Below are 13,083 nucleotides of genomic sequence, written 5' to 3'. Positions count from 1 at the left end.
AGTCAGAGCGCTGTTTGAGACCAGGGCAGATCACAAAAATGGTTATTCTCACAAAAACGTGTGTAAAGTAGCTCAAACCGTTCTGACAAGGTATTATGACCATCTGTAAAAAGCTGACATGAGTCGTTAGAAGCTACGCGCTTCTTCTACATAGAAGATCATAGGGAATCCCAGGACTGTGTCTATAATACTGTAATAAGCTCACATGGTTGCTGTCAAACTCAACTCCACACAGTTGTCACTGACTAATTGGATATTCATTTTCCACTGAGCAAACAATTGCTGTACTTACAGGATTCTTATAAAACAAATCAGGTTTTTGCTTAGCGGACCTTATTTGTATATTGACATTTGTCAATAAAACTCATGAGTGCCACTGTTTATGTCATTGTAGCCCTGGTTGTCCTGAAAATACACGGGATAAACACTTCAATGTGAGGCTAAATATGAGTGCAGAGCAAGCAGATGAAGGAAAGTAGTCAATTTCTGCTTTTTCGCTGTGGGAGGCCTAGGACAAATGGAGCTAATAAGACTACAAAAAATATGGGTCTGTTAGCGGTCATAGCAGTTGGCAGGGATTGGTACATACAGTATAGCAATGTTAACTTGAAAAACTCATCCATAACACTGGAGACGCAATGAACTTCAACCTCATTTCCTTTTATTTGGCATTTTTCAAACGACCTCTCAAGCAATCTCTCAATGTTTCTACATTTGGATAGAATGTCCTTGTACTAAGAAGGCGTAGTGTGGTCGCTTCAGTGCCTTCTCTATGATTCAGATATCAGTCTCATGTAAACATGAGAATTGCGTTTGACGATGAGTGATTGACAGCTGTATATGCATGTTGCCCCTTTCACCTTAAGACTCACATTTCACATATGGTATTTGCAGTGTAGATTTGGGTTGTAATATTGGGCTGGTCATAGTGTTGTGTGATACTAGTGAGACTGTTCCTACTACACTGGGATAAAGTTGATTTGAGGCATTAAGACTTCATCTATGGGGCCTGTCGTAGCTGCAGTGAGAGGGCGAAGGGGGGTTGAGAGGGCAGTGCAGGGTGTGGTGGAGAAGGGAGGGGAAAGGACAAGGGTCAGTGGTTTGGTTGTTATTATTGGATCTGTCGGGTGGCCCCGTACGACATGCCAGTCTGGCTCGCCCCTTTGTTGGAGCCCATCTGCAGGCCAATCACACCCTTCCCCGCCTTCAACTGGTCGTCTGTGAACTCCCTCCGGTTCTCCTGGGCTTTCCTGCAAGGGTACATGAACAATGAACTCAAACACACACTGGCACAGCACAATACACACCCCAGCTCTAAACAGCTCCAGCACTGACTGAATACACCAGCAACACCATCACTCTTCACATTTTTCTAAACTCACTTGAAGAACCAGTTGGGGTCGCCGCGGTAATTGCCGTCATCCTTGGTGACAGCCACGCTGCCGAGGGACATCAGTGTCCTCTGGACTGCAGCCAAATCCTTCCCTGTCACCACAAAATCACAGCAGGGTCTTTAAGTCCCCACACCGTAGCTACAGTACACCACACCGTTGTATGTTCCCCACACCACAACCGCTGTTATCTGTGGCATATGTAATGCCCTGTGTTGTCATTGTTGTGACTGTTTGATGAGATGGACATGCTTTGCGAACCTTCCCAGAGGTCCACGGTCTGGAACATGTCGGTCTTGATGACACCGAAGCTCTCGGCAGCGGTTAGGAACTGTGAGATCTGCTCCATCTGTTTGAAGGCCATGCTTGAGCTGGCTATCTTCTTGATGGGCTTGTTGTCCTTATGCAGGCTGTTAATGAGCTCACTCAGGACCTGGGGAATAGGAACATAAAGACAAGAGTAAGAGTATGTTGGCAGAAAAGAACCATCTGTACCGTCATATACTCATGTGGGGTCCCCCAAGGTTCGATACTTGGCACATTGTTGTTTTTAAATGTACAGGTTTATGATCATAATCTGATTTCCAAAGGGTTTGTTTCTCCGTTCTCTTTGCTGATGACACACATTTTTAGACTGAATAAAGGTGGTTCAAATAAATGGCTAATATGAATTCTGAATGCCATTAAGTTGAAATGTATGATTCATTCTGAGGGGCATAGGGTTGGTACTCACACATCCGTCCTTAAGCCAGTCCTGGAAGCCCAGTTTGCCAGATTCGGGCTTCCCAACTCCAGATCCACACTGGGCCACAATCCACTGCACCAAAAGCTCCTCCACCTCAGCGTCGTACTTCTTGTCAATCTTGTCCTGCACCACACGGCTCATGCCATAAGATGGACCTTTGTTGGCCATGCCTACCTGGGGACCCTTTCCCACCGAGAGGGATAGCGGGAGAGACAGAGTGGAGTAGAACAGATATTAAATAGAGGAAATATTGATATTTATGTGAGTGAAGGGAGTTGCTCTGTGATAGGGTTCCTCCAACTGGTGGATTTTATTTGGCCCCCCAAGGTATAGATTTTTTTTATTAGTTTATTGTTGGACATGAAAATACTAATAACACCAGCCAAGTTGTTTGAATTTTGAACATTTGTTTCAAAGCATTCCCACGCAAAATAGAGAGATATACAGTATGTAATTGTAAACAAATGTAAGCGAGGTTTGAAATGGTCCCCTGACCATCCGCTGAAGGAAAAATCATCCTGCGGCTGAATCTAGTTGAGGCTCCCTGTTCTATGATGTCTGAGATCATCTTGATCTGGTATTAGACGTGAAAGTATTCCCTGGTTCAGATGACATTGTCACATTGACTATGTCTAATGTATGAGTTTCCATATCAGTTGTGCCTGAGGTGAGTATGTACACTCATTTGCATGTCACTTGTGCTATGATCTGCTACCATGACTAATACGAAGGGACTCCTTTATCCATTGGCCTTTGGCTGAAACAGATATTACCTTAGTTGCAAGTCAAGCCATTTCCAACAGCTCTGTGGATATGTGGGCAGATTCGCATGCGGACACATGAAGACATTGGACAAATGGCAGATTCACTCACAAACAAATATGCCTGCGAACACTTACACTTACACTTACACACAGACATATAGATGTCATGCATTTATAAAGGCGTGTAATTGAGCCGCTCCCCCCCAAAGATGATTGTCTCCGAATGCACACCAGTTCAGCCCCTCTGCATTAATTACATAACTAAATATCAGGAGCCAAATTGCTGTACAATGGGAGCCCTAGAATCAGCAGAATCTCTCTCTCTTTTTGTATCTCTGCCTCTCTCTCTTAAACACACTAGGTGTCACCAACACCATTGCTTGCAAAACTGTTGCTTTTGGGCCAAGCTGCCAAGTGCAAAGCCCATATCAGTGCACTCTTGTCACCTTGTTTGCCATCTTGATGTCAGGATACCACGATGTACCTGGGGGTTAAAGGTCAAATGTTAAATGTTACCACCTGTAATTCACCTTCATCCTGATTGGACGTCATGCGGGGTCCTTCCCCAGATTGCTGTTGGATGGGGTAGCCAATGGCAACAGTAATGTAAGATCTGGACACTTCATCTATGTCTCATAAGGAGACAGTTCCCTTATCCACACAAAATAGTTCCATAAGGGTTCTTCGGCTGTCCCCATAGGAGAACCCTTTTTGGTTCCAGGAAGAACCTTTTTGGGTTCCATGTAGAACTCTCTGTGGAAAGCGTTCTACATTGAACCCAAAAGGGTTCTACTTGTAACCACAAGGTTTTTAACCTGCAACCAGAAAGGGTTTTTCAAAGGGTTCTCCTATAGTTACAGCCGAAGAACCCCTTTAGATTCCAGATAGCACCTTTTTTTCTAAGTGTGTATTTTCACAGTTGGAGATGATGCCGAAACAGATCTCTCTCTCGCCACCCAACTACTCACACTCCACCACAAGGTCAGCGTGGACCCTTCCATGCCTAGAATTTGAACGATAAGCTCAAAAAACACACGTTATGCGCCTCCACTTCCTCATTCCCATACTGACTCATCAGTTTAAGTCAGACAACACTTAAGAGAAAATGTATCGATCAGCTGCCATTAACCTAGTTTTCTGAGCCAGCAGTCATGTGTTGAACATTGGCATTAAGAGCATGTATCTGTGTCACCGCGTTGTGTCACCGCGTTGTTTTCAACACACAGTCCTGGACTGTGGCACTGGGCCCAGTCACACATTACTGCTGCTCCATCATCCAAAGAAGTAGACCAAGGCACAGTCCTTCTAGACACTATCTGCCAACAATCCAGTCACACATTACTGCTGCTCCATCATCCAAAGAAGTAGACCAAGGCACAGTCCTTCTAGACACTATCTGCCAACAATCCAGTCACACATTACTGCTGCTCCATCATCCAAAGAAGTAGACCAAGGCACAGTCCTTCTAGACACTATCTGCCAACAATCCAGTCACACGATTATGAAGCCTTCAAAATACAGAAACTTGACAGTTTGTTTTTTTTGAGTTTCAAGCTGCTCAGTTGTTTCATGGAACCTTAACCATGAACTCATAACCACAAAGACAAGACAAGTGCCTAATATTCCCCACATCCTCCTCCTCAGAGTCAGACCACGATAAGCTCCCAAGCTCACCGTAACACACTCAGTCAAACCCTCGCACAGTGCATCATTACAGAAACATTACAGAGGAATGTGAGGAAGGTCAGGCTGCTAGCTATGTCATTACTTCTCCCTCCAGTTGTCCTGACCTATCCTTCATAAACAAGCATTTTGACCATCAGAGATAAGACTGCTGTTCCTCCAATGTGGAAAGGCCCTTTCTTCTGTGTGCCACTGCCAGTACAGGTCACTGCCCTCCACAGAGGGGATATGGATGGTCTGAGATGTCAGTTCACAAGGGACGGGACCCTGGTTCCATTATGGTATGTATGTGTGCTCAGGGACCTACTGTACTGTTGGGTTTGGCATCAGGCCCTGCCTTATATCTCCAGAACAGTATGTCAGGCTGGCCTGTGGGTTGGCCTCAGTCTGGGTTGTCTCTCTCTCTCTCTGTGTGTGTGTGTGTGTGTGTGTGTGTTAATTACGTAGCTATGTTTCTATTTTGACCTGATTATAGTGAGTTCTACATTTGGTAAGACATGTACACTATGTGTTTGGAGTATTGTCATTCAGCCTCTGAACTACATGTTGCTTCTCAACTACTGGTACTACAGTATGAAACAGTGTCCACTTATCCTAATGAAAATATGACATCACCTTCCGTCGCTCCTTTCATGTCTGTTTTACATCAGTGTTTCTGTCTCACCATGGTAACACAGCTGGCTGTCTCGCCTTGAAGCACAGTTTGAAAGCTGTGGTCTGTGAACTGTGGCTAAAGCCATGACGTAATGCCAGCGGTGCCTCAGTGCCACTGAAACGGAGCTCAAGATAATCTTATCTCCTACTGCTGCTGGTCAGCTAGCCTCTGGGACTTTACTCCTGCTACTGCTAGGCCTACTGTACTGTAGATAACTCCACAGCTACTGAAGCTGCCACTGTAGTTTCCCATTGTTATCGCTCTGTCTCACAAAAACACTTCTGTCCACTCCCAGCAAACATTAGGCTGAGAAACCGTATTGATTAATCGCATATAATCAATGACAGCTGCTGTGTTTCTGTGTTACTTGTTTGCATCTTTTGTCTGTGTGTGTGCGTGTCTTTAGTCTTTGGAAAGTGTGTTTGCCGTGAACTTTTGTTGGCTATTGAATTCCTAGCCAAAGCCCATGTACGGCAGTCAGTCATTTGTAAGTGAAAACTGAGCTATGCAATTGTGTCTGTTACAAGAGGAGCTGCCTATCCCAGATCTCTCGCTAGGGCCAAACTGGTCAAACTATTTCTCTGTTGCCTTTACATCTTTGTGACTGATTCGGATGGTTATTCTACAGTAGAAACACCCCATCTCATATCAGAACTACATATCCCATCCCTCTCAGAACTACATATCCCATCCCTCTCAAAAGGTATGCTCTAGCACCCGGTACCCCATTGACCAAGACATCAACCCACATAGATTATTAGTTATTACTATGTGTGTCTATTCACACACACAGTCACACACAGGATGGAGTATGAGACAGACAGGCATACAGTATGGAGGATTAGAGAAACAATGAAAACATGGTTAGAGAACACAGTGCTCTGACAATGTTACTTTTTTCTCAAAATCTATGACATAGCTGACAGACAGCCATATGCGTCTTCTGGCTCTGTACACTCAGGATAAGGCTTCCATCGTAAGGCTGACAGACAACCATATGGGTCTTCTGGCTCTGTACACTCAGGATAAGGCTTCCATCGTAGGGCTGACAGACAACCCTATGGGTCTTCTGGCTCTGTACACTCAGGATAAGGCTTCCATCGTAGGGCTGACAGACAACCCTATGGGTCTTCTGGCTCTGTACACTCAGGATAAGGCTTCCATCGTAGGGCTGACAGACAACCATATGGGTCTTCTGGCTCTGTACACTCAGGATAAGGCTTCCATCGTAAGGCTGACAGACAACCCTATGGGTCTTCTGGCTCTGTACACTCAGGATAAGGCTTCCATCGTAGGGCTGACAGACTACCGTCTCAGCACGGTGTTCTTCAGACTGGAACCCAAAAGCAGCGTCAGTAAAGAGATATACTCACTGTGTTAAAGTCTGTAGCGAAGAGTCTTTCCTCTGTACAAGCGCCGGGTCAGGAGGTGTGTGTGTGTCCGTGTGTGTGTGACTGACTGTTTGTATACTTCTAGCTCCAGCAAAGTCCTCCCTCGGAAAAGTGCTGGCTTAAAAGGACCAGACAAGCTGAAATGACTTCACTTCTCTTCAGCCTCGTATACACCTTGTGCTAACATGTGAGTTTCATGATCTCATCAATATGACCCAACCACTATCTGATCAAGGTTTGTTGCGTCCACACATTGTTTTAAAATGTGTCTCCTATCCGTCCACTGTGTCCTCATTGTGACCAAATGAACTGGTGCCTCCCTGTATGCAAATTATTTGACAGATATTCTTTCAAAATTATTTGTATGTATTTACGGAAGCCATATTTACAGAAGCCATAAGTCAATGGTGCTACCTGTCAATGATTTTAAAGGACGTTATAAGGATGATTTAAATGGTTTGACCATCCAGATCTGTTAACACATGATTTATATCCATACACAATGCGTGTCTGACTACCTCCAGAGGTGGTCAGGAAGATCTGATCACTATCAGATCACAATGTGCTTTTTATTCTACACGTATCTAAAAATCGGGCACAATCAGAATGTGGATAAGATCAGAACTCAGGGCGCATGTTAGCACCATTTATAAACAGGACTTTAGCTAAGAAGGAGAGAGGAAGAGAGAGAGTAAAAAGGAAACCACCGCCTTAAAAGGGCATGGGCTTTCTGTCTACTCTCCTTCCATCCCTCCCTCCTTTCGTCTATAACTTTCCCTCTCTCCTCCCCTCTTTCTTGTTTTTTCTCTTTTTTGTTGTCCGTTAAAAAAGTGCATCCTTATTTGGGAAGGCCTGTTCAGTGCGAGAGGAGCTCTGCCAGGAGGCTCTGGATTGGTCAGCAGGAATACTCCAAATACTTCCCCACACCACTCCATCAGCAGAGTGGAGAGTGGAGAGTGGAGAGTGGAGAGGGAGAGGGAGAGGGAGAGGGAGGGAGAGAGAGAGAGAGAGAGAAAGGGAGAGGGAGAGGGAGAGGGAGAGGGGGAGAGGGAGAGGGAGAGGGAGAGGGAGAGGGAGAGGGAGAGGGAGAGGGAGAGGGAGAGGGAGAGGGAGAGGGAGAGGGAGAGGGAGAGGGAGAGGGAGAGGGAGAGGGAGAGGGAGAGAGGCTCTGCCTGGGAAGAGAGAAAAAGAGAAGGATGGAGAGATTGAGAAAAAGAGAGGCTTGAGCTAGAGGAGGAGGTGATGAATAGAGGTGGTGTCGTTAAGGGCCCATCAGGATATCAGGCCCGTGGATAGTGGCACAGACTGTTACAACAGACTTTGTCCATTTGGCCCTAATACATCATGTTAGAACCACATCTGTTCTTTCCCCCCTTCATATTTCAGAAAGTCTGTTATTGACTTCAGAAATTTGCTGAGGGAACGAGAGAGAGGAGAGAGGGGGAATGTGTGACCACAGAGATGGGAGGGCCGTGCGAGGAGGAGCGAGTAGTAAAGGGAGGAGGAGGAGGAGGAGGAGAGGGAATCTGAGGTTGAGAGAGATAAATGAGTGAAGACAAGAGTCATCTCACCATCAGAGCACAGCAGACCTTTTATGTCCAAGATGCTCGTCAACTGGCCTGCTGAGTTGTGTTTGGGCAAACGTGCGTGTATATGTATGGTGAGAGAGAAATGGGGGTAGGGAAGAGAGGATGTGTGGACGTCGTAGTTAGTAACACATTCCCTTCTTATTACCATCACTCCTTCTCTTGCCAGACCCCCAGTAGTGTAAACTCACTTTGCCTCACACCCTCACATCCTACATTAAGTCAGTTGTTGGGGTTTCTGTCTCACTATGTCTCCTCCCATCTCACCAAGGTATCACTAGCCCGTTTAAACCTGGTGCTAACATGCGCCCTTTGTTCTGATTTTGTCCACATTCTGAATGTGCCCACATTTTTTGAGTGGTGTAGAAGATTAAGCGACACATTGTGATCTGATTGTGATCGGATCTTCCTGACTACTTCGGGAGGTAGTCAGACACGCATTGTGTCTGGAATCTGGAAATCAATCAACCATAAACGTACCTGGATGGCCAAACCATTTAAACTATTGACTTATGGCATCAGTAATTGCCTTAAAAATAAATAAGTCCATATTATTTTGAAAGAATATCTATCAAATGATTTGAATACACGGAAGCATCAGCTAATCTGGTTACAATATGGACACAGTAGACAGATAAGAGACACATTTTAAAATGCAATGTGTAGACGTGACAAACCTTGCTCAGATAGTGATTGAATCATATTTATCAGATCGAGAAACTCACATGTTAGAGCAAGGTGTAAACAAGGCTTTTGTCTCAATGTGTCACCAAGGTATCACTGATGTCATTGGGCTGCCCTGACCCTCTCAGGCATGCTGATGTCACAGACAGGGGATTCCATGTTGAGGACATGTGGAAGTAGCACTTCCTTATACAGTTATTACCATAGAATAATCAGGTCTTTTGTTGCATCTACTCAAACTGAAATTATATTTGAATTATTATTATTAAACATTTAGGAATAGGCTTTAGACTTTTCCCTCGTTGCTGTTTTCCCGCTGCAAGTGGTTTTTCATATGAAAAGATACTGTGCACCTGAATTTCTAGGAAACACATACCTGGCATGTGTAGGCTATATCTTTTAAAATCAGTGGAATAGTTCAAGAAATACCAGCAGTCTCAGTAACCAGACTTAGTAAAACACAAAGGCCTTCAGATATGTAAGTAAGCTTTGGACAAATTCACATTTTGTATTTATATATAAAGCGCTTTTACATCAGCAGATGTCACAAAGTGCTTATACAGAAACCCAGCCTAAAACCCCAAACAGCAAGTAATGCAGATGTAGAAGCACAGTGGCTAAGAAAAACTCCCTAGAAAGGCAGGAACCTAAGAAGAAGCCTAGAGAGGAACCAGGCACCTCAGGAGTAAATGTCAGTTGGCTTTTCATAGCCAAGCATTCAGAGATCTAGACAGCAGTTGCAGTAGAGAGAGAGGGAGAGGGAGAGGGAGAGGGAGAGGGAGAGGGAGAGGGAGAGGGAGAGGGAGAGGGAGAGGGAGAGGGAGAGGGAGAGGGAGAGGGAGAGGGAGAGGGAAAGAGAATAGCATAGCCTTGCTATTGAGAAAGGTTGCCATAGGCAGACCTTGCTCTCAAGAGAAGACAGGCTATGTGGAATCTGAGCTGCAATTCCTAACCTCCTGCCAAAGGTATATGACCAAATTAGAGACACATATTTCCCTCAGATTACACAGACCCACAAAGGATTTGAAAACAAATCTAAATTTGATAAATACATTTGAAATGCTACAGTGTGCAATCACAGCAGCAATACTTTTTCCCATGCCAATTAAGCCCCTTGAATTGAATTGAATTGAGAGAGAGAGAGAGAGAGAGAGAGAGAGAGAGAGAGAGAGAGAGAGAGAGAGAGAGAGAGAGAGAGAGATGGGAGAATTGAAGGGAGCATGCTTAAGATCACGCAGGACACCAGATAAAACAGGAGAATTTCCCCAGATAGGACAGACTGACCCTAGCGCACCAGCACATAGACTATTGCAACATAGATACTGGAGACTGAGACGGGGTCAGAGGACACTGTGGCCACATCCTACGATACCCCTGGACAGGGCCAACCAGGCAGGATATAACGCCACCCCCTTGGTCAAATCACAGCCCCCACACCACTAGAGGGAGAGCAACAGACCACCAACTTACTACCCGTTTACAAGGATGAGTATAGCCCATGAAGATCTCCACCACACGAACCAGAGGGGGCGCAAAACCAAACAGGAAGAGAAAAGCCTGGCACGACATGAAGCGCCCCTCCTACAAGTAAGCTTTGTCCGTGCAAGAATAGCCCATAGGGCAGTAGCCTACTGTTTGCTGTGTGAGGCAGTTTTAATGTACAAGTACAACTCCTGGACAGGATGTTAGTCTGTATCAGGGCCTTACCCCCAATACATCTCCTTAATGTTGATTGCCAAGCAGGTCCCATTTTTATAGTCTTTGATATGACTCGAACAGGGATCGAACCCCACATCTTCCAGGGTGGTAAGTAACCACACGGCCACTGATAGTTACATATAAATTCCTGGTTATTGCATTGTGAAAAGTCCTATAAAACCTCAAAATGTGGTATTGACCTCTGATCCTTCACAAAAAAAGCATGAGACGCATGACCTCTCCACTCTCTTACTCAGCGCCGCAACGGACTATATTTGAGCACGAATGCTGTTGTACAAGCTTACTTCTTCGTCCCGGTGTGCCCGCCTCACAATTTCCCGCGCAAATACAGGTAAACTCGACATACTGATGCGTATTTTATCTATTACCATTTAATAATCATCAATACATTTATTGAAACAAGACAAATCTGTAACCGTATCCATATTATCATGCCAAAGCAGCATCTTCTCATTCACTTTAAATCCCAGTCCGCTGGAATAATTGCAATGTCTATTAAAACCCCCCACAGTCTCTTGAGACATTAAAATGATGTGTGTATGTGCGTGTGCCTGTGCATGTGTGTGGGTGCGAGCATGTGTGTGGAAGTTTGGCATTTGTGTATGCATGCGTGCGTGCATACGTGTGTGTAGGGTCATAAGTTAGAGGGAGTTTACAAGAGTGGAGGAGTTTGCTTACATCCAGGCACTCACTGGTTTATAATACATTCCGATAAGCAGTGAGAGACAACAGGGTTACACAATGACATCAGAGGACATGTACAGTATGTCATCCAATATCCCCCATAATCTCTCTTTGCTCTTTTTCCATTTCATATCGTATTTGGGGTTTCATGTGCCCTCTAGTGGTGAAAACGAGTCAACAGTTAAACAGTACACCGTGAGTGTATTATGTTTCTGTAAAATTACAGTGGGGCCTACTCAATCAAAGCTGGTTTCTGTCTGACATCCTTTGAACCATTGCATTTCTGTTCAAAATGTTGTATCAAGTCTGTCCAAATGTGCCTAATTGGTTTAATAATACATTTTCAAGTCCATAACGGTGCACTCTCCTCAAACAATAGCATTGTTTCACTGTAATAGCTACTGTAAATTGGACAGTGCAGTTAGATTAACAGGAATTTAAGGTTTCTGCCCATATCAGATATGTCTATGTCATGGGAAATGTTCTTGTTACTTACAACCTCATGCTAATCACATTAGCCTACGTTAGCTCAAGAGTTACCATCTCCCTAATTAAACGCTAAATGTCTTTTCCTATCACATCCATAGAACAGTCCAGGTATTAATCATAACCTTGTGTCATGTCATCATTCTGAACAGTCTTAACCTCCTGCATCTGCAAAAACCCCAGTACTACACAAATTGGTTTAATTATTTATTTACTTTTCGTTGATTGGAACTACTCTCACAGTAATCATATACGTTGCACACGAACCGCCACCCGTTTGGAATAAGAAATCGTCAATGTATTTACGTGTGAATGCCTTTGTTCGCCTTGTAGTCCCAAACAGAACTACAGAGTTGATTTCCCTTCCATTCGCTCTTAAAACTGCCTCTTTGAAAATAGGCTGGCCAGCCGTGTCGATTGTTCCCGTTGGGTGATGAGAGTAGAGTACTACAGTGATTTGAGAAGAGTAGTAGAATGGTCCCACTTAAATGAGCTTTTCTAGATACTTTACTTAGGACAGCTAATCAGCTGTTCCAGAGATTGTCCGGTCAGAGTTCAAACTACTTTGGATGTGAGCTGCAGCTACACGCCTCTCTGGTCTAAATGTTCATTTCTTTACCAATCCTCTTCTGCACTCTGGTCGAAAGGGACGGTTCCATGAGGCTGACACGCTGTCTGACCTTACTCAGGGCATGGCTACTTACTGCGCAACATTTATAGGAGACAAATTATCTCTTATAGCTCCTAAACTCATATTCATATCTTAACAGAAATATGTTCATCATATTGCATTTAAAACATGGAGACTTCGTACATGTAGTGTTTATACTTTTCATTTTTAATGACATCACAAAATAACAACCCATATGACATTATTATTCTTTAGACCCACGTTTCTATGTTCGAAATATTGTTTTAGTATTCAGAACGTGTTTGTAGACAAAGGATCATTCCTTTTTTTTAACCCTTTTTCTTCCCAATTTCATGGTATCCAATTGTTTTAGTAGCTACTATCTTGTCTCATCGCTACAACTCCCGTACGGCCTCGGGAGAGACGAAGGTTGAAAGTCATGCGTCCTCTGATACACAACCCAACCAAGCCGCAAGCCCGGAAGCCAGCCGCACCAATGTGTCGGAGGAAACACCGTGCACCTGGCAACCTTGGTTAGCGCGCACTCCGCCCGGCCCACCACAGGAGTCGCTGGTGCGCGATGAGACAAGAACATCCCTACTGGCCAAGCAATCCCTAACCCGGACGACGATAGGCCAATTGTGCATCGCCCCACGGACCTCAC

General features: G+C 44.6%; 1 protein-coding gene across 2 annotated transcripts; it reads right to left on the bottom strand.

The window, feature by feature from the left end:
- Nucleotides 1-639: 639 nt before the first annotated feature.
- Nucleotides 640-6,938, bottom strand: LOC109908980 (transgelin-like). Of its 2 annotated transcripts, XM_020507809.2 has the most exons (6): nt 6,612-6,751; nt 3,347-3,384; nt 2,125-2,319; nt 1,653-1,824; nt 1,383-1,485; nt 640-1,250 (listed from the first exon to the last, which is right to left on the bottom strand). In XM_020507809.2, the coding sequence occupies exons 2-6, from the start codon at nt 3,356-3,358 to the stop codon at nt 1,112-1,114; spliced, it is 621 nt and encodes a 206-aa protein (XP_020363398.1). In that variant the 5' UTR covers nt 3,359-3,384; nt 6,612-6,751; the 3' UTR covers nt 640-1,111. The 2 variants fall into 2 exon arrangements, with proteins under 2 accessions (XP_020363398.1, XP_020363399.1); XM_020507810.2 differs by lacking the exon at nt 3,347-3,384 and having other exon boundaries at nt 6,612-6,938.
- Between the last annotated feature and the right edge of the window lie 6,145 nt (nt 6,939-13,083).

The sequence above is a fragment of the Oncorhynchus kisutch genome, linkage group LG18, assembly GCF_002021735.2.
Source record: "Oncorhynchus kisutch isolate 150728-3 linkage group LG18, Okis_V2, whole genome shotgun sequence".
NCBI lineage: Eukaryota > Metazoa > Chordata > Actinopteri > Salmoniformes > Salmonidae > Oncorhynchus > Oncorhynchus kisutch.
The sequence above is the reverse complement of the archived record's forward strand: the minus strand, read 5'-3'. Positions and strand labels throughout refer to the sequence as shown.